Consider the following 22,839-nt stretch of genomic DNA (forward strand, 5'->3'; position numbering starts at 1 on the left):
TCTGCCTACCCCTTTGTGGGAAACAGGCGTGATTGTATTTATGTATGTATTCAGTAAATTTCAGATAATATCAACGGATCGGACGTCAAATTAATCCACTCGGACACCACCGCTTTTCGCCGTCAATTTGTTTTCTTAAAATTGAAACAACATCTTTCCCATATTATGAAACAGTACGCCAATAATTCTATAAATTTGTTGACTTCGACTTGCCCCAGTTATTGACGGTTGTTCGTATAATTACAGATATTAGGCCGCTCTGTGCCGTAATGGCTTACTGAGTTGTGACCCGAGGGTCACTGAAAAGGGACGTTGTGTAACGTCATACAAAGTGGACGTTAATGTATCCAAGACGATTATGACGTTAAGTGGAGGCTTACCAAAATTCATGAATAGATGCCATTTATATATCCTTTGGACCTGCAGATAATGATGTTATTGTATGTACATACCTCACGGGTAGCATGGTCGCGCGATAGACGATAAAACATCAGGCCGTCCCTATCGCACTATGGTAAGTGCAATAGCGACGGCCAGATGTTTTATAATTTATCGCGCGACCATAATTGCCTGCCTGGACGCAGTCAAACCTATACAAATAAAAAGGACCATTCAAACTGCATAGTGAATTTTGAGGTCATAATGAATAACTTTTACCATGGGACCAATGCTGAAATCCCAAAAAAAAAATTTACTGTTTCATACATAATAATATGTACTGTGATGCCGGTCGTCATTCCTATGGACCAGCCAATTTTTTTTTTTGCGATTTCAGCACCTAAATATGCAAAGTTTCAGCGGTGCTTTTTACTTCACTTATGTGTGTAGCAAGGAGTCTGTCTGATGGCTTTTTTTATGGGATAGGAGGCAAACGAGCAGACAGGTCGCCTGATGGTAAGCGATCACTGCCGCCCATCGACACCCGAAACACCAGAAGTGTTGGAGATGCGTTGCCGGCCTTTAAGATGGGTTTAAGCTCTTTTCTTGAAGGTTTGAAGGTCGTATCGGTCCGGAAATACCGCTGGCGACAATTCATTCCACAGTTTAGCTGTGCGAGGCAGGAAGTTTCTGGAGGAACGCAACGTTGAGGACTGCCAGCTATCTAAATAATGGAGATGGAAATGTTGTCACAGATTCAAAGCACGACAATTCATTACTTATATCGGTTTTGAATCTGAGACAATGTTGAATGACACGAAATAGGGTTGTTTCCAGTTTTACAGGAAATTAAGATGTTTATCAGAAATCACAATATTTTTTTTGTGGTCAGTGTTTTCGTTTTTTTCCTCTTTGCGTTATCCCGGCATTTGCCACGGCTCGTGGGAGCCTGGGGTCCGCTGTGACAACTTTGTAAATAAGAAGTAATAAATGTTAATTATGCAGTTTATTGCCAGTTAATTAAATTACGTTTTTTGAAAAATATGCGTTGGCCGAGAATCGAACTCGGATCAACTGCTTGGAAGGCAACTATGCTGACCATTACACCACCAACGCATCTGTTTTAGCCTCTCAATTTTGACATTGCTAAAAAATTAAAAATCCACGGACTATTTGCTCAGCTGAGAAACTTAACAAAGACATTGAAAATCCAAGGATTTGGACATTTTAATTTATATCAGGGCAGCTGAACAAATTTTGTGTATTTTTTTTTTCATAACGGCGACAGCAAATATAAGTGGAGATTTTATAATCTATATCAGATGCGTTGGTGGTGTAATGGTCAGCATAGTTGCCTTCCAAGCAGTTGATCCGAGTTCGATTCTCGGCCAACGCATATTTTTTCTTAAAATTTGGTAAAATTGAATTGTGCTAATTAAGCACACCGTTTCACGCACCTAAGTTATTTTAGTGTTAATTCTTGGTTATTTTAGTGTTCCAGTGCTGGGCAGAGCCCTCATTCCTGATTTTCCATGATTTGCGATTTTTTCATTGTTTTTTCTCGTGCTTCTCGACTTTCAATCTTGGTTTGTGCATGTCAAGGGTGTAATTTTAACTAAATCTATTATGTCAATGTGATTAAAATAATCATCATTAAATATACAGTCAAACGTTCATGGTTTTAGTATTTTAGTTCAAATAAAGCATAATAGGTACGGTCAAACGTAGATAGTATTTAAACGTACTATAAAACCAGAAGATTATACGTCGCAAAACATGTGTACCTACCGTCCATATATGTTATTCTTGGCACCACTATTTAATTAAACTCAGAGCCAAGCGTTAAATCATTTAAGCCACAGATTATACGCGTCCCGAACTATAACATTGCCATCTGCCAGTTCGTAATGGCGTAGCATATGTAATATATTATGTATGGCTTAGCGACATTAATGATTCAGTCCGCATCAAGGATTGTGTAGAATAGGCCAAATGTGGCGATTAAAGCGATAATATCTAACGCATGTTGAGCATTACGTATGAAAACGACGACCGGTCTGGCCTAGCGAGTAGTGACCCTGCCTGCTACGCCGAGGTTCAGGTTTCGAATCCCGGTGAGGGCATTTATTTGTGTAATGAGCACAGATATTTTTTGTTCCTGAGTCATGGATGTTTTATAAGTATTTGTATATTATATATATCTTTGTCTGAGTAGGTACCCACAACACAAGCCTTCTTGAGCTTACCGTGGGGCTATCTGTGTAAGAATGTCCTATAATATTTATTTATTTATTATTATTTTTAGTGCGTTTTCACACTATCCGATCGGATGAAGGACCGATATCCTATACATTCAAGACGCCATCTTTGATTTTTGCCTTTGAAATCCTTCCGACATCCAATATCGGATCGGATAACGTGAAAATGCACTGAGTTGATATAAAAATCGTTTACTAAATTCAAGTTTCCTGCACCAAATCGTTTCTCACCGTTTCACAAAATAATATTTTAGGTATATTATAAAATTGCATAAGTAATTACTGCTCAGTTTGTCATATGATACCGGACCTTAGTGGGTTAGACACCTGAAAAATGGACTAGTATTTAGTTAATCCTCTGTAACGGTTTCTTTTTACTCCAACCTTTTTTGTATTTTGCATTGGTGCTGGCCGATTTGACGATTCAAAATTCAAATTTTTTATTCGTTCTAGAGATGATTCTGGAAAACGCCAGAATATCGCCGGTGGGCCTTGAGTCCAGATCTGTTACGTTTCCTATGTAAATTTCTACCTATATTTTTTCACTAAGCTCTTTTATCTACATTACATATATAGTTTGTGTGCAATACGTTTCCCCGGTTCGGGTAAGTGTTGTAAATTTTGTATATAATCTAGTTGTAAGTTCTTTATATCCTGTGTCCCTTCCTTTCTTTTATATCTGTTCTACCACACCTTCCTGTTTGACTACTACATCCGTGAACACCAAAGTGATACTGATGGGTCACTTCCTGACTTTGGTGGGCCGGGTGTGGTAGTCACAAACCTATTGTGACTATCATAATGCCTAAATATTCTTAGGGCTCTTCCTCCGGGTTCGAGGCTGCTACCCTTCCTCTCCGGACTCGAGGCACTTACCCTCTACTCGCCGCTCGAGTCCGGAACGCTGCTCTACAAGATCTTCCTGCAACTATTCTTCCTCTTCATGCTGTTCCTTCTTCCGACAAGCCCGGGACAATCTACGTTCGACGCGTCGTCCCCGGCCTGCTATCAACTAACATTTGCTCAGGGAAGTGAAACCTTAAGGCCTTGTTTCACGGAATTTCCTACCTTCAGCTCAGTTACTTTCCCACGTCCCTCTGACTTTTATTTCTATTTTCTCTTCTAATATGTAAATAACTTTTTCATTTTCTACCTTTACGTACAACGCCTATAAACGTCATATTGGCGCCCAACGTACAATTAGTACAGTTTTTTTTTTCAATTCCTAACCTTCCTTTAAACCTGTAAGTGCAAGGCCGATATCTAGTAAAATTGCACATAGCCCTCTGGTGACCAAAATTAATATGAACCATAACGCAAAACCACTTCAGGGCAGCATTTCTGATCAACATATGTAAAATTTTTGTGAAGGTGGATGGAGACAACGGTAGTGGAAGGCCTAAGAAAAGATGGATGGAATGTGTGAACAATGATATGAGAGTGAAAGGTGTTAGTATGGAGATGACGGCTGATAGAGAGGAATGGAGGAGGAGAATCTGCTGCGCACACCACAAATAATAGGAAGAGGACAAGAGAATGAAATTTTGCGTTAAAACAACTTCTTAGAATACTCTTACAAGGGGCGAACACAAATCACCTCCACCTAAGGAAACTAAACCCATTAAACTTAACAATAACCCGACATGTTGAAACATGTCTAACAACGGTAACAACTGAAAAACACCTACTCCATGAAGGGTTGATTGACCGCTGCATGATTAATGTTGCCTGCCGATAACAGGCTATTAATTATAACCGGCAAGTCACAGGCCTAATTAACTTGATCTATCTCTCTCGCTTTACTAGTATTCATTGGAAAGAGATGATGTGGTGGTTGATTTACTCTGAATCGTGTTGCGTACTGTGGGGTTATTTAGAAGTGTATTTGTTATGTAAATTGGCAGAAGAAATCGTGAAAACAAGTTTTTATACTTGTCGTGTTTTTTTAACCCCCGACGCAAACACTGTCTGTCTGTCTGTCTGTCTGACTGTGTGTGTGTGTGTGTGTCTGTTTGTGGCATCATAGCTCCCGAACGGATGAACTGATTTAGGTTTAGTTTTTTCTTGTCTAAAAACTGAGTTAGTCGGGAGTGTTCTTAACCTATGTTTCATGAAAATCGGTCTACTATGTTGCGGTCGGAGGTTTTTTCAAAATTTTAATTTTGTGGTTATGTTATTTTCGAAGATGAACATTTGGCATAGGTACATCTGGTACATAACATAACAGTGCTGTCATTTTTGAAGCTATAACTATTAGATATCAAAGTAGATATACAATCTTTAAGAATCTTGTAAATAACAAGTTAATTAACGCTTATTATTCAACAAAATACCAGGTAATTCAAATAACGTTGTTTTAAAAATATGCGTTGGCCGAGAATCGAACTCGGATCAACTGCTTGGAAGGCAACTATGCTGACCATTACACCACCAACGCATGTTATGAGTTACACGAATTTTTAATATATGTAGAAACTAACATTTTCATAGGACACTTGAACAAACATAACCGTTTTCTTGTCATACTGTAAGTAAAATTCGTAGATATGAGCAGATGCGTTGGTGGTGTAATGGTCAGCATAGTTGCCTTCCAAGCAGTTGATCCGAGTTCGATTCTCGGCCAACGCATAATTTTTGTAGGTGATTTTAGTAATACATATTTGTGTTATGTACTTTTTAATATAATTCTTCGTAGTGTGTCGTTAGCCGATTTTGATAACAAAATAAGCTTATAAATGTAACACCATTTTAACAACTTATTTAAATCTTATGAAGATGATTTAATAAACTAACTTTTAAACCAAATTGAACTCAAAACTATTCAAATAAAACTTGAAAAGATCGCGTTCAGGCGAAGCCGCATAACTGAAAGTAAATATTACGAGCAAAATCGTCGGACCGCAAGAAATCTTATTAAGAAAACCTACTTGCTTGTGCCTCGTTCACATCTACTCCAGTAGCTTTCCAGTTCAGTGGTCAAATCTAGGTATTTTGTTCTAAACACTGGAGTTCATTGCGGGCATCTTTCTCTTTAACCCCATTTAAAACGTAATTAGAAACACTCTTGCCAACCTAGTCGAAATGAATCGTTGACGCTAGACGCCGATCGAAACACAGTCTGGCCCTGTCGCCCGATTCGGAAGATAGAGATAGATAGCTACGATAATGATATTTGTAGATTTTGTAGTTATCACGAATAAATAATTGATTTATTGATTGATTGATTGATTGATTGATATCATCGTAAGCGTTTTTGCAGGCTACGTATCCAGTGGTCAAATCCAAGCATTCTACCCTTAACACTGAAGGTAATTACGGGCATTTTTTCTCTTTTATCCCATTTAAAACGTAATTAGAAACACTCGTGTCAAAGACATATATGCCCTCAATTTAAGGACGTCGGTATTCGCAAAAGGCACTAGGCAGTCAGGACTAGAACCTCAATGGAATGGAATGTACTTGTTTTTGCGTAAATTTTACCAAACGTAAATTTTTCTCTATAGCCTCCAATCCGAACAATGTTTCGAAGGCCGGCGATACACATGCCTGTATGTGTACAAATGGCATGCCAGCCACGTACAAAATACTTGCATGCTAGTCCCTTTGCCAGTAATTTTGAATGCGGCTGGCATGCCAGCTGTGCATTACAGTGTATCTTAGGCCTGACCGGCACCTCAGAATCAAAGCTGACTTGTATTTTTGAACATCTTTGACATTACTGTTTTTGATCACTACACTACTCGTACATTATACTAGTATGCATAGAAATAGGATGACAAAGAATGCCCCTCAAGCTTCAAAAACGAGACCAAAAATGACATTCACGTGTGTGCGTAATTTGTGTATGTGTGTGTCAAAAATAGTGATGTGATGTCTATAGACATAAATATTTTATCGATATTCCACTATTTTATCGACTAGGTAGTAGGTACTTTTCTTTCAAATAATGTTCTTTTAATATGTTTTATAATAAAACTGGTACGAGTATTACGTATTCCTTCATATAGTACATTGCCATATGAGTGCGGAAAAAAGGAAATTCGAAACGAAACGAGTGGCGATAAACTAAAACACGAGTTACGAATTCCGTTACAATGGTCCTGCCAGTCAGTGCTGATTAGATAACCGACGGTACAGTCAGCAGTTTCGCCGCTTCCTCCATCAGCTGTACTCCGCGCGCAGCAAAAATCCAAGCGTACTTGAAGCCCTGGACCCTGGATACATAGTAATTCCTTGTTTAGTAGAGACGGTGGGTTTATGGGATTTGATGCTGCTTAATCCTAAGCGAAAGCCTGCCAAAAGAGAGTAGAAATTAATAGGGGCGCCACCGTCTATGTAAACCGTTTTGCATGTGGCAACTATTGAGTCACTTTAGTATGAGAGCAGTAAGTGTTGATAAGATAAAAAATAGTTCTATTACAGGTAACCTTGTGTCTCCTTGTGATGTACAAAGTCGTCGAAAGTGGCAAAATATAAGATATAATTAGCTATTGCATTGGCTGTTATAAAATAAAAAAACATAATATTAAACTAATTTTAGCAGTGAATATTAGTTAATGTTTTATTCATTATTATTATTATATAATAATTGATATCTTAATAATTACATATCGACTAACATAATATTGCACTCTTGTAAGTTATCGATACTGTCATTATGAAATTGTCAAGCCCTAGCGTAAACTAACAATTTAGGTTTTTACACAAAATATTGAAAAGGATTGTATATTTTGATGAAATATTAGCACACAGCAGAAGAAAACCTAATAATGGACTATGTGAGTAGGCTTCTAAATACTTTTAAGTTATTAATTTGACAAAATATCGTAAAGAAAATTTCAATCGGAAGATCATAATTACGTGTGAAATGAGTATTTCAGCGGATTATTTGGCCCTATAACAGAACAATCTAGTACACTGCACGACACCATATTTTACACATCCCTTTTTATTACCCCAACCCCCGAATTATTTATTATTTTGAATATCTTCAAAATATGTAAACAAAGCCGCGGCCGCTAGCGGCCGCTGTCGGACTCAGAAATGGTCACGTTTTGTCAATGGTAGTCCGACTCTTTCTCACTCATGGTATGTTCATATACGTGACGGCTTCTCTTTCGCACACTTCAGCTGTCTTTAAGCGTAAGCGAAATGATAGGTCTGTGCTAGTATGCTACTGTAATGATGTAAAAGAGGCACCAAGGAACGAGGTCGTTTCTGTTGTCCTAGGATATTATGCGAAATTTCTCATCTACATTTCAGAAATAAGCATAATGACTGAGATCCGCGATGATAAAGTAATAGGTCATTTCTCAAAATTTTGCCACCCCCCTGTGGGCTGTTTCACCTGTCAGTACGTTTATGTTAGAACTTTTTTTTCTCGTGTATACAATATCTTCATAAATAAATTATCAATACATATTAAAAACGACAGTTTTTACATAGAGGCCTGATGCTTTGAAATCGATTAATTTTATATTAATGAAATAAATAATAATTGTAACTAAGTTTTGTCGTTCACCTTCCGTGTCCCAACGCGGAGTACTCATGTTTCGAGTTGTTAAAAGTACACAAATTATTAACTTTACTTACCTTTATTGCTGTATTTTATTTGCATATATCCTTAACTTTTAAAACTAGACTATCTGATAATAATATTACACTTATGTTCCAAGTTATTTGGCTTTAAAGTTTGTCCACGGCCGTTTTTGTCGTTGACCTGTCGAGACAAACTCGCAAGCACTGTGCGATCCCTACTCCACCTCTGCCACCCCACCCCGCATGAATCGCAGCCGCCAGTATCGGCCATCACCTGCAAGCAACGGCACGTGCTCACTACGCCTTGATTAGAAAATAGAAAATTTTAATTACCTCGAACGGGAGTTTGTAACGGGTAAGTAGTCGTTATTCTGTCAATCATAATTTCGTTATTGTTTGAGATACTGCATTAACTGTCACATATGTTTCGTATTTTGTAGCTCAGTTTTAGGCATCTAAATATTTAGTTCGTTCGGCAAATACTTTTTGAGTTTTGGCGAAATAACTGGCATTTTGTCGGTCACCTGTGCATCGTTCACCTGGCTAAAATAGGCAAGTGAACGACATTTTTGGACAGGGTGACGACAATAATGATAAATTTACCAATCGTAATAATACTTTTTTACACCTTCAATATTTGTTTTGTGCGTTAAATGAGAAAAGTATTACTGTTATATCGGTTTAGGCTGCATTTCTCAAAGGATTGTTGCTTTTTTGCGGTGTGTGTCCTTCACCTGTGCGATAAAGCCAGGTGAACGACTCAGTGACAGGAAACCGACACGTCGATCACTTGTCATTAAGCCAGATGAACCATTACGAGGGGCGATCAATCGGATCAATAAGTAATGATAATGGGTATTAAAACATAATCTAGAATATGAGTATCCTTATATTTTTATAATTAAAAGTAACTCTTCTGTGATTTATTTACATATTTTAATTTTTTCATTTGTTTTTGCCCCCTTTAAAAAATGAAATCTTAATTATAGTCTAAATACCATGTCAGTAAGCAAGTGCTTGCTTGAAGTGAAGTCACTTCATTATACTTCAAAGTAGCTATTATATTACAATTTTATTTAAAGGTCGGGTATAAAATATTAATGGCCCTTATATTGCCTTCAATATGAGGTATGTCACTTGTAGCTTTAAATACACCAATTAAGCAGCACCCTCGGCAATTTGAGGGTTCGGCCAATTTTTATTTGATTATTTTAACTAATCAATTTTTTTATAAAAAAAAAAAATATATTCTTCTTTAATACTAACGTAATTTTGTTTCCAATATATATCCTCAATTTTCGTGATAATCTGTAAAAATGGTGAAATAAAAAAAAATTAAAATGTATAAAAAAATAAAAATCATTATATAGCCTATATAGCCTATATAGTATAGCCTTTAAGATTTGAGGAGATTTCCCTTTTCAGAAGCCCATCAGAACTGGGTTCTGATAAAAATGGGACCAATCTGTATATATATACATGTGGGCCTGAATAGTCGATATATATATAGTTATGGTGTTTTTTTTGACGTGCATAATAAATATTAATTTTTATAAATATAAAATATACATTCAATAAAAACAAAATATTCAAAATCGGTCCAGTAACGACGGAGATATCGAGTAACAAACATAAAAAATAATAATAATAAAATACTGACGAATTGAGAACCCCCTTCCTTGAGATTTGGGAAACTATTATAATTCTGATGGGCAGGTGAATGACGTCCATATCAGGTGAATGACCACCTAACTACAGGTGATCGACTACGGACGCAGGTTAGCGACGCATGTCGTTAACTTGTCAAATGTGTCATACAAATTTGTACCAATTTGTCGTTAACCTGCTGCTGTTGTCGATAACCTGTGTATATTTATCCTTCACCTGATCATGATGTCGTTCACCTGAATTTTAATCGATCATAACTTCTAAAATAATTAATTGATATCGGTGCCTTTGACATTTTTGAAATGTTTGAGACGCATTCAAACGATACCTACAAAAAAAAATTTAAAAATGCGACATTTAAAAAAACACAAATCACAAATCTTTCACCTGTCGGTGCCAAAATTTTGAGAAATGGCCACCTAGGCGTGACGTCACGCGAAACTTCAACGCACTGTACCGTCGGCGTCGTCATTTTTCGTTTAGACTCGTATTTTTTCTTTTTTCTCGTAAACTAATTAGTCCGTCAGTTAGATTATCAAAGAATTTTAGACTCGTATTTTTTCTTTTTTCTCGTAAAATTCTTTGATAATCTAACTGACGGACTAATTAGTTTTTTTTAGTCGTCTCGCCTAATTGTAACTATTGATAGGGCATTGGAATTTGGCGCTGATCTGATGATTTTGGAGACAGAAGCTGGCCATGCAAATAAAACAACGTAAATGTATTATGGCCTGTGTTGCTAGAATTGTCTCGACTCGATGCGTATTTGTCGCTTGTGGAAGAAAACTTACATGGGTTTCACTCTTATTTCAGTCAGTAGGTCTCGATGCGGGCAGTACTAGATTTTTCAGGCATTTCCAACTTTACTTTTTATACTTTTTCCACACGTCAATCGCAATATTGCCGGGCAGCAGTATTGCAAAAACCCCGTTCATTAGTGGGGGCTTAACGAGCCGCGAGCAAAGCTGCCCAAAACGACCCAACTCGCCCCTTTTTCGGCAAACAGGGGCTCTACCACGAGGGATTGATATTTTAGAATACCTTTACCTTGTTCGTTAGAGATAATCAGCGTCATGGAAATGATAGTCATTTGATTTTCTGTATAGTGAAATGATTTTCACTATACAGGAAATCAATGATCACAGAAACCCCTAGATGACGGGTCTGTGACGTCAATTCATTAAATTTTCGTCATTTCGACGGGTACTTCGGTTTATCACGTCAGCTGCGTTAGCTGGAGACCCGGGTTCGATTCCCGGTTTCGCCACCAGTGGGCTTGATCGCTTTTTCTTTAGTGTATGGTATCTATTTAAGTTTGTTCATTATGACCTCAAAAGTCACTATGCAAAGTTTGAACGATCCTTTTGATTTCACCGTGTCTACATATGGCTTTGCTTCATGAGACTGTACCTACAGGATTTCATAAGGTAAACTTTCTGTCTATTTATGGAGAAAGTGAACGGCGGCGCCCCCAAACGGTCACAAACTAGAAATAAAAAATATATAAGTACATTTGCCGTGGCGTTTACACTATCGAGTCTTCTCAGTCTCTCCCTCATTGGCTGAAGATGGTGATCAAAATGTGAGCTCTTTCAAGTAACGTATCTAAAAAGTCGAAAACCCTTTGTAGCAGCTCTGGGGCCGAAAAAAAATCGCTTCCGAAGGTTGACCTTTTATTTTTAAGTATCCGAGCTCAGGCTTTACTTGTTTTGAATGGCAGGGCTGGTTTTTAGCGTTCGATGACGGAAAGAAAAACGAATCCTTTGTAGGATCACTAGTTACGTGAGTACTTTTAACAAGCATGTAACAGGAAATATGTAAGTAAACTTATCAAAGGGGTGCATTTCTTAAATATTGATATAATAAAGAATTATGTAAAAAAATTGGTATCAATATCAATGTGAGATTTCAAAATGATGAGTTTGAGTCAAAATGAAATAAGTTGTACATACCAAAGTAAATATTTTTTTTTCATTGAAATTTTTAACTAACTGAGTCCCCGACAATTTGAGATTAGGTTATTTGTTTCAAATAAGTAAAATTATTTCACGTACCGGTAATGCCCAAGTGTAAAAATTTACTATAAATCCCTTTGACTTTGACATGTACCTGGTAGGAGCGATTTAGACAACCTTTTGTAGGTATGACCCTAGGAGACTAAATCTCCTTTTAATATTAACAGCACATAGCTCATTACTAAACATGGCCCGTCTCAAGAAACCCCTTAGGCTTAGTAAATTAAATTTTACTGCGTAATTATGCAAAAAGCGTTTACCTACTTTACAAGGTAAACATTTTACAAGTACCTTAGACCTAATGGATGGTGTTTGTTTGAGATCTACTAAAAAAATATAATAATACTGCATAGTAAAAATGATAATAATACAGGGCAAAGACACCTAAGTCTAGTAGACTTGGGCAACAATACCCAATTATATACAAAAAACCGGCCAAGAGCGTGTCGGGCCACGCTCAGTGTAGGGTTCCGTAGTTTTCCGTATTTTTCTCAAAAACTACTGAACCTATCAAGTTCAAAACAATTTTCCTAGAAAGTCTTTATAAAGTTCTACTTTTGTGATTTTTTTCATATTTTTTAAACATATGGTTCAAAAGTTAGAGGGGGGGGACGCACTTTTTTTTCCTTTAGGAGTGATTATTTCCGAAAATATTAATATTATCAAAAAACGATCTTAGTAAACTCTTATTCATTTTTAAATACCTATCCAACAATATATCACACGTTGGGGTTGTAATGAAAAAAAATATCAGCCCCCACTTTACATGTAGGGGGGGTACCCTAATAAAACATTTTTTTCCATTTTTTATTTTTGCACTTTGTTGGCGTGATTGATATACATATTGGTACCAAATTTCAGCTTTCTAGTGCTAACGGTTACTGAGATTATCCGCGGACGGACGGACGGACGGACGGACAGACAGACATGGCGAAACTATAAGGGTTCCTAGTTGACTACGGAACCCTAAAAATTACGAAAAACACATTATGTTTACTAAGTAAATATACATAAGTAATTATATATTATATACATAAATAAGTACATAGAAACCATCCACGACTCAGGAACAAAATATATGTGCTCATGACACAAATAAGTTTTTTTTTATGCTACGTCGGTGGCAAACAAGCGTACGGCCCAAACAAGTGGACTGGGATTCGAGCCCTGGACCGTGGCTTAGCAGCACGCAAGGCAGGGTCAGTATAGCGGTTAGACCGGTCGTCAAAAATTTAAAAATATTTCCTCTAGCTCTATAATAGCAGAATTATATTCTGCTGTTATTTAATACTAGCTTTTGCGCGCGGCTTTGCTCGCATTAGAAAGAGACAAGAAGTACCTAGCCTTTGTCACTCTCCATCCCTTCTACTATCTCCACTTAAAAAATCACGACAGTTCGTCGCTCTGTTTTACCGTGAAAGTAATAATGAAAATGAAATTGAAATATTTATTTTTCAAGTAGGCATATTAAATACAATGCACATAATGAACAAAGACAAACAAACAAACAGACACACACACTTTCCCATTTATAATATTAATATATATAAGTATACAGGCTTAGACCTAGTTCAGGAAACAGAGACTCCTAAGTAGTAAAGCTGATACAAACCTAATAACAGTAATAACAAGTAATGTAACTTAGTATAAGTTTAGTTTTCATTGTATTAGGTTTCAAGACAATAAATTATTATTATTATGTGTTATTATGTGTTATGTGTTATAAGTACGGGTATAAGTATGGATTGACATATTCGCATATTTATCTAATACTGCTTAATGGAGATGCGATGATCCGCACATCCATTGTCACTCAACTTCACAGCTTAATACAGATTTATCGCCATATTCAAGCTAATTGCTTTCAATTTTATGACGGCTGCTTCATTTTAGAAATCCGTAAGTATTGCGTTTTGGAAAAGGAATATCATAAATTTCCTTCTTTGAGCCAAGCTATAGGAACCTAGGGTCCGCTTGATTATTAATCTCAAGGAATTGGCATAGGCACAACTTAGGAGTGACTGCGGCTAGTTATTTTATTTTTGTATATTATTTCTTTCCTCGAAAAGCGACCGGTAAATATGTAATGATTGTATCCAAGAAAGTTTTCAGATCAAAGACATATCAAAACCAGTTGAATTCTATTAACCAAATCGTTAACTCGGAATCGGTCGACCTCTCGGTCAAGTTGTTCACAACTTGACATGGCGCTTCTAACTTGACGTTGATTTGACATCTATTGATACTATACTATCTACATAATTCCTCGTACAACTTTACTGTCCACAATACTAGCTAATAGTTCAAATATTTTTTTAAAGAGACAGCGACCAAAATTCAAAACACTCACGTTATTGAGCTTGAACGGGACAAAAACTGTAACAGTGTTTCGTGTCCAAGCCCAGGCATTTAGTCTTTTATCATAATCATTGCACGATTAGTTTCAAGAAGATTATCATACAAGAAGAAATAGTACCTAAGACATTCGAAAAAATCCAAAATGACAACACTATAGTCAACATAGGTAGTCTTCCGCGATCACGGCCAGTGCAACTTGGCCAAAACGTTGGAAAAAAGGTAAAATAATTAATCGCGTCGACCAGCAGGCCTAGCACATGATGGCCGCGGGAGTATGTCGCCGCGAGATAGACTACCTGTCCTTATGTCATTAATACAATTAGACAAAGACGTGTCATCTATCTCGCGGCGACATACTCCCGCGGCCATCATGTGCTAGGCCTACTGTGTGACTTTAATGTAAATATGTGTAAAAAGCGCGAGAACTTAAAGTGTTATACTATGTATAGGTGCATCAAACCTTTTAGTCAAGCGTTTCGAATAGGTATTCTCGGGTATAGTTCTGTCGTATCCGGACGTGACCAAGAATGCTATCGGCTGTATTAACTGTTTTAAGATAAAATGTATAACAATAATGGGGACAAGACATAGTATAATTATACAACATTTTGAGGGTAGTATCTGGGGATATATGAGACGTTAATGTAATTCCTGAAAAATAATACGTGTTTTTATTTACATGAACATAATTACATAGTTTCTTACTAAGACGAAACTTATAAGCTAGCTAATATCTAAAATAGGCCCTTGAGGCATTGTACCAAGGATACTGGCGACATTTCCTCGCGGTATCGCAATGCTGATACGTTGTCTTCGGTCACCAGTTACCTCAACCAGACGCTTCGCGATTTCTGTGAACAACTTGTTCGCACTGGGACCCCATGGACCTAGAGTTTCTACTTGAAATGAATACCGGAAATGTTTTTGTTTGTGTTTGTGTTTTTTTTTTTAATGTGAGCCTAGGACCTGCTCAAAGGCAAAAGAGTTTATAAAGAGTGACTTTGATGTTTAATCCGTTGTAATAATCATAGCTGGGCACCGTTAATCAAATAGTTAACTTCGATAATCGTTAATCCGTTACTTAAAAAGTTAACTTCGTTAATCGTTAAAACGATACATTTCGGTAGATTTAACGGAAGTTAAAGTTAATCGATAATCCGTTAACACTTCATAAAAATGGGACTCCACTGTAGGTATTATGTATTTCTATTTACTAAGTATCCACCAAAAACCATTAAAACCTGTGACGCCAATCGGTAAAAAACCGAAATGTAATAATTACGATCTCTTCGGGCTTTTACCGCCGCTGGTTGGCTAAATCCTAGGTTTTACTTCGGATTGGTAATTATTGGGTCATACATGCGGTCGCGATCGTGGTGCGTCGGTTCTTCAGATTGAGATTTGAGATGACAACTCGATGCTGTGGGCCACGATAACTTGGTAGAGTAATCTAAGGCCCGCGCCGGACTCTAACTCGATGCGTCGGTTGCGCGATTTGTCTGTCATGCCTGATGATTGCACTCCATTCCCAGGTTAGTGATCGATCTATCACGCCTAATAAGATTTAGAAGATCTCGAATAAGTGATCCAAAGTCGCCAATTGGTCTTTAGACTATTTATAACCGACGGATCTGCTTTTACCGATAAAACCTAGGTTTTGCCGTACTACGGGTTTTTACAGTAGCAGTAAGAACGTGGTTTTCGCGGCGCAGCGAGCCGCTTGGGGTGCTGGATTAACGATTAACGGACTCTATGAAATTTAACGGAAGTTAACGAATCCGTTAACATTTTTTAAAGTTAACTTAAAAGTTAATCCGTTAATCGAAATGTTAACTTCGTTAATTAACGATTAACGGATTAACGAGTTAATGCCCAGCTATGGTAATAATATAGGGAACTAGACAAAAAACAAGAAATCACTGTCATTATTCGGTCAATATGTCTGGTGCTTGGTAATTAACATACTTTATGGAGACATACAGTTTGGTATTGATATACTTACCTGGTAGGTTCTTTTTTCCGGGACGCTATTACAAAAACTGACCGGGGTTCTCAGGCAGCTTTCAGGTGAATACAAATAAAAGTTCATAAGCGGAGACACATCTGAGCCTATCCCACAAACAAATGCTCTTAGTGAGAGTCAAAACTACTAACCACCTTTAAAAGAAGGGTCAGAGGGACACCAATGAACAACTGTTAGCTGTGAAGTCATAGACGTCGACATCACCATCCTCCTTGCTTTATCCCGGCATTCGCCACGGCTCCTCTTATAGACAACTAACCTTTAACTTTTGTTACAGGTGTTGGCAGCATTAGCAGTGTCCCTAGCTCCGTTCTCAGCTGGCCTGGGTAAAGGCTACAGCTCACCAGCCATAGCCTCGCTTCAAGGACCTGGGAATGCTACCAGAAGGGACTTCCAGCTGACAGACCAGCAGGCTTCTTGGCTCGCTTCACTGTCTTTCCTCGGTAAGACAATACTTCTGTAATTAATTGAAATACGGTTGTACTCACGTTATTATATCGCTATTGCTGCGACATGTTTCGGGCCAATTCGGAGGCCCCTCTTCAGGCGTATAGGAGTTCACGCGACGAATTGGCCCGAAACATGTCGCAGCAATAGCGATATAATAACGTGAGTACAACCGTATTTCAATTAATTATTTGAATATGTCTCACGGAAGTTTAACGTGTACAATACTTCTGTCTTTAAAGCTAGACACAGCCAGTTAATAGCGCTATTTTTTTTAAATACTATGTCGATGGCAAATAAGTATAAAGTCCGCATGATGGAAAGCGGTCACCTTCACCTATGGACGCCTGCAACTCAAGGAGTGTCACGTGCGCGTTGCCAACCGATTAGAAACTTGTACACTCCTTTTTGCTGTGTTAAGTACACAGCAAAAAAAAGTGTATAAGTTCCAAGGAGGGTTTGGGTTGCCGACGACTCAAAGGACAATAGACAGAGCAAATTAGTTCCATAGGTCCAGGCAGCTTTACTCACCGGCAGGAACACAACACTATGAGTAGGGTCTGTGGTTTTCTGTAAGGCTCATTACGAATTTCAGAGAATCTCTCGGAACAACCGGCTTCATAACCTTGCTTCTGTATTTTCTCACTAAGTCTAGCCTTGATCCTGATCAAAAGTCACTTTTTGCAAGATTCAGAAAATGCTTCGTAATTAAACTTCCACCTAATGGTCCAGACTTCTTTACTTACGTATTTTATTCGTCACCTGTTTCAGATTGAATTAAAAAGTCTTATCTTGACTGCTGGGATTGCAATTTTTCTTCCTTTTTCAATGTGAATGGCTTTATACTGCTGTCAAGTAGCCGTCACAAATGTATATTCATGTCTTTAACTTTAGCTGGCCACAGTGAATTAAGTTCAAACAGTTGAACAAACATTTCCGATTCTAAAGTCGTTTTCAATTTACTTGTTTCGTGTGCCTTATCACATGCGTTGGTGGTGTAATGGTCAGCATAGTTGCCTTCCAAGCAGTTGATCCGAGTTCGATTCTCGGCCAACGCAGTCTTTTTACAAAAATAACTTTTTTAAACTACTAAGCGTTTTCTGAGGAGTAACGCACATTACATTTGACAAGATTAATTAGTGAACTGGCATTAGTTACTGACCCATTTCCATAATTTGCGTTTCTGTCACAGAAAACCAACAAAGTGATGTGACATAATGTAGACGTTACGAATTCCTGACGGTTATTACCAAGCAAAGACCACTAGTCTATAGACAGCACATACGAGATACAAGGGTGTTTCTCTTCGGTCCTTTTGTTGAAAAGCGAAGTCTGTTTGTATGAAGTCTATGCTGAGAGAAATAACTCGGAGCAGCATTCGTGGAATGCAAACTGGTCAAATTGTGGAGAAAATAACGTACGTACAAAACCAAAATCAAACAGACAACTTCTCATAGGAAATTTCTGGTGGATACGGCCTTTTGTCATGAGCACGTCTCGTGACTGAAAAAATAAAAGACGGAATTTCATTGGAAACATGAGGCGCTTACGTCTATTTAGAAATAAAAGTGTGTGGAGAAAATGTAATGGGGGTGAGGCTTCCCGACGAGACTTATTTAGAGAGTTCTCGCGATTATTTAGGCAATGACAAAATATAGTAACCACGGAGAATGTTGCGGTGACATTCAATTGAGGTTTGTGTAATAGAAGCACAAATTGGATCACCTGGTGGATATATAATGGACGTGACTCAACATAACGTAGCACCTATATCCTATATCATAAAATATAAATATAGTACAAGAGTACTAGTAGGAAAACATCGTGAGGAAATCGGACTAATTCCAATAAGGCCTACTTAGTTACCCTTTGGGTTGGAAGGTCTGATGACAGCCGCTTTTGTAAAACTAGTACCTACGCCAAATCTTGGGATTAGTTGACACTGCGGACCCCAGGCTTCCCTGAGCCGCGGAAAATGCCGGGATAAGCAAGAAAGATGATGTCAAGAGTACCAGTAGAGTCGCAATGTTTCAAAGAAAAGCAAAATAGACAAATCTATTTATAAAAAGAATGCGTTGGCCGAGAATCGAACTCGGATCAACTGCTTGGAAGGCAACTATGCTGACCATTACACCACCAACGCATATGATAAGGCACATGAAACAAGTGAAGTGATATGGACAGTCGGCACTAATAAATGTTTGTTCAACTGTTTTAGGTTTCATTTCTTCAGCTTGACGTTTCTGGAGGTCACTGACAAATATGAGGTCATTGAATGTCCACCAAGACTCTCCAATGAATGAATTAATAGTATCTCAAACCATCAATTCCATTATCTTTCTAGGGGGTCAATAGATTGATCCATTAAATACGTAATTAAATACATAATATCTGGGCGACCGAGCTTCGCTCGGTTCTATTTTAATATATCACGTCTTTAGATAAAAAAAACTCTTATAAATACAAAAACAAAAAAAAGACAAATACAAAAACTTAATTTCTGGCCGGGATTCGAAACCCTGACACCTACGATCTACCTGAGTACATTAGACCGACCTCGTACGACTGAGCTAAGCGGAATCGATGCGCGCGCTGCGAAATTAACGACCATATTTTACGTTTACTAACGCGAAAGAAAAACTCATGAAAACTCGAAAATTCGCGTTTTCCGGGATCTAAGGCTACGCTAGATCGATTTTTCACCCCCGAAAACCCCCACATAACAAATTTCAGCGAAATCGTTAGAGCAGTTTCCGAGATCGTCGGTATATATAAATAAATAAATATACAAGAATTGCTCGTTTAAAAGTATAAGATTTGGATTTACGTTTTACTTTCAAATTGGTCTGACCAAGTCCTCCAGTTGCCGAGTTGAGAATTAAACCGTTCTCTTCGTCTATCACCCTAAACTGTGGTCATTATAGGTTACTTATTCTTTAGTGTTTTTAACCCCCGACGCAAAAACGACGGGGTGTTATAAGTTTGACGTGTATGTCTGTGTGTAATGTGTGTATGTCTGTCTGTCTGTCTGTCTGTCTGTCTGTGTGTGTGTCTGTCTGTGGCATCGTAGCTCTCGAACAGATGAACCGATTTTTTTTTGTCTGAAAGCTGAGTTAGTCTGGAGTGTTCTTAGCCATGTTTCATGAAAATCGGTCTACTATGTCGCGGTCGGGGGTCTTTTCAAAAATGTTTGGTACGGTCAATATGGATAAGTGTGCCATACGGGATTAAGTGTGTTTGCAATTTTTACTCATTTTCATACGGACTTTTACGACTCCATACTTGCTACTCTCGATCAGTGGTAAAGTTATGAACTCTCAATAAACACTGATGGTTATTTAAACAGGCCATAATTGCCAGATACACTTTTCCGTATGACATACTTATCCGTATCGATCTTAATGCTTACAAGATTGAAAATGATTTATTGGTAATTTGTTTCTTCTTTCTTTTTACCCTAAACAGAACAATGTCAAATCACCCAAAGAAAGCTTTGTCTCTCAAATCGTAAACCAATATAATATTACAAAACCAATGTCTCCGAAATTGCGGCGAGGCAGGGGAAGCTCGGCAAACACGGAACGAAATATGCTGGATAATTAAATTCTTGTACTTTGGGGAGAGACGGGGAAGTTAGACATGATATATAGGACAGTGTTTTAAAGGAAGAATGTAATCGAGATAGTCTTGTTGGGGTATTCGTAGTATTAAATTTCTAAACTGTATGAGTTTTATAAGCCAAGATTCTTTTAAATATAGGGAACGAATTGAAGAGTCGTCTGAGTAAGCAATTAGCGTAGCCTATGAAGTCCATGAATACATAAAACATATCTCATAATTTGGTACTGCTATGGGCGGGCACCACTTCCACTTAGTTTCACCTTTCTAATCGACTTAATAATTATGTATAGATCCTTAGGTGTTATATTATAGTAACTAGTAAGTACATATTTTATTTACCCTATTTAACTACCTAAAGTTACCCGCGGACCTACAAAAAATTTTGTTCCATTTTATTCCCAGCCTTAGTTTTGAAATTTAATATCTAAATTCCATTTGTCTTTGCAAATATTTGATTTGTAGGTGTAGAGATTTTGTCAAATGTTATGTAAATAAATACTGGTAAAAATCATTCATCATATACCCTAAATTAATTACTGCAGTAAGAAATTCAATACATCCAAGTCTAGGCAACGCGGCGCTTTACAAAAGCCAAACGGCATTCATTCCAACTGAAACGTCGAAAACTAACGGATTTTAACTGATGAAGCCGATTAATTTGCCTAAAAGGCACCTGCCATTACACTAATGGTTTATTGATGGACTTACATCAAACGGGATCGATTTATGAATACGAAATAATTGCTTTTTATACCTGTTTTTATTGCTGTTATTACTCTCTTTGTCCGTTCCCTTTAGTCCTTTTAATATGACAAAATCAATGGATGAAAAATGGCGAAGTTAGACTGATTTATTAATATTTTTTTCTGCTAAAGTACGAAATAGACACATATTAAACTTACCTAGGTACCTATATGTAGTTGAATCTTATTTATACTCAAATGTAAGTAAGTATAACATTCTGTGTATAGCAAGAAAAATAAGCAAATGCTGCCTTTCTCTTAAACAGTTTAGATAAAATTTCAGATTGTCTTTTTTTATATGAAATACCTATATGTATATTGTGCTACATCAGCCTGGTTCTTCTAATCGGTCCAGAGAAACGGCTGTCACTGTCAAAAATATAGGGATGCGGAATAAGGAAACCGAATAAGGTGCACTGGTTTCCTCCTTAACTTAACCGAGCGTCTTCAATTCTTCGCTGGTTTGGTTTTAGTTATGTGTACTTGATCAGCTTTTCTTTCTTATATGACTTTGATGTAGCACAATAAGTCCATCGTCATAACCTTCTCTTCTTTCAGGGGCTCTCTTCGGTGGCATGGCAGGCGGAGCAGCAATGCGTCACGGCCGCCGCCGCGTGCTATCCCTCGCCGCAGCACCCTGCAGTCTTTCCTGGCTGCTCACTGTCTTGGCTACTTCAGTCCAAATGATGTGCATCACGGCTTTCTTGGGAGGGTTTTGCTGTTCCATCCTGACAATGCTATCTCAGGTATGAAAATTTTCAGTCTTTCCTCGATTCTCACTTCTTTAAGTCTGACCGACGCAGCATTGAGTTCGTGTTGGCCTTTCCCAACAAAGCTATTTCAAGATGTCAAACATTTTAGGAACACATTTATAATCTGTTTACCTTATATTAAAAAGTGTCCTGCAATCTAATAACTTCTGAGTGTACTGTAACTCTCGATCCGAATGATGTGCATTGCGTCGTTTTGGAAGACTTTTGCGGTTCCATTCTAACCATGTTTTCACAGCTTATTATTCTATAAATACTCTTCGGAAGAAAGACATTACACTGCAGAGCTCCTGGTTGCTTGTCCCGCATGCTTGTGGGTAATCAGTCGTGCTTGGGGTCTTTTCAATAAAATAGTTGAAAATGCACGATCTGCATCTTTCTTGGCTTATTTTCCTCTGGCATATGTAACATTTTTTCAACAGTATTATTGAGAAGCTTTTGCTTTTCGCTCCTGACTGTTCCAGATGTGTTATCAAACCAAGGCATCTATTCTATGAGACGGCTTTAAGCAGCCAAGAAACGGTTAAATTTCAGCTAACTGAGAGACTGAGAAGTAGGTCAAATTTACCTACTTAGCTATGACGGTTAGATATAAGCTATGAAATGAAATCTTGTAAAACTAAATGGAGATGTAAAGTTAATGACGCATTTGGAAATGTCATTAACTCGAAACAAAGTGGATACATTCTAAAGCAAATTAAACACAAATCAAACGATTACGGGGATTTAAGAGTCTTCCTAATCCGCGCTGCTAAACGTCGCTTAATTACTCCAACAAGAATTATCTATAAATCCACGAAATAGAATTTAACGGACAAGATCATGAAGATAATCCTAATCGTTCAATGGGCCACAATTCCGCGGCAAAACTTAACTACAAAGCCTTAAATTTCAAAGGAATGTGAACTTTTCACCTTTATAATAGAGCTTTCAGAAGTTCAAGTCACCCGCATACAATTTTACTTAGATAACGACAAAGTTTTCTGGGTGTTTCTAATAGTTAAGTCTTTCTTCTTTGAA

At 37.6% G+C, this 22,839-nt stretch overlaps 1 protein-coding gene and 6 non-coding genes across 7 annotated transcripts in view; 4 read left to right on the plus strand and 3 right to left on the minus strand.

Moving 5' to 3' along the window:
- The window catches only part of LOC125241039 (facilitated trehalose transporter Tret1-like), a 76,470-nt gene that overhangs the window by 51,268 nt on the left and 2,363 nt on the right, over nucleotides 1-22,839 (plus strand). The window contains exons 3-4 of the mRNA XM_048149321.1: nucleotides 16,516-16,681; nucleotides 21,608-21,795. Coding sequence (XP_048005278.1) covers nucleotides 16,516-16,681; nucleotides 21,608-21,795 — 354 coding nt within the window. The remainder of the gene's footprint in view (nucleotides 1-16,515; nucleotides 16,682-21,607; nucleotides 21,796-22,839) is intronic.
- Nucleotides 1,423-1,494, minus strand: Trnag-ucc. The gene has a single exon. It is a non-coding gene; the product is annotated as a tRNA-Gly (tRNA).
- Trnag-ucc lies at nucleotides 1,703-1,774 on the plus strand. The gene has a single exon. It is a non-coding gene; the product is annotated as a tRNA-Gly (tRNA).
- Trnag-ucc lies at nucleotides 5,002-5,073 on the minus strand. Its single transcript has one exon. It is a non-coding gene; the product is annotated as a tRNA-Gly (tRNA).
- Trnag-ucc lies at nucleotides 5,193-5,264 on the plus strand. The gene has a single exon. It is a non-coding gene; the product is annotated as a tRNA-Gly (tRNA).
- Trnag-ucc lies at nucleotides 17,672-17,743 on the plus strand. Its single transcript has one exon. It is a non-coding gene; the product is annotated as a tRNA-Gly (tRNA).
- Trnag-ucc lies at nucleotides 18,757-18,828 on the minus strand. The gene has a single exon. It is a non-coding gene; the product is annotated as a tRNA-Gly (tRNA).

This window comes from Leguminivora glycinivorella, chromosome 2, assembly GCF_023078275.1.
Source record: "Leguminivora glycinivorella isolate SPB_JAAS2020 chromosome 2, LegGlyc_1.1, whole genome shotgun sequence".
NCBI lineage: Eukaryota > Metazoa > Arthropoda > Insecta > Lepidoptera > Tortricidae > Leguminivora > Leguminivora glycinivorella.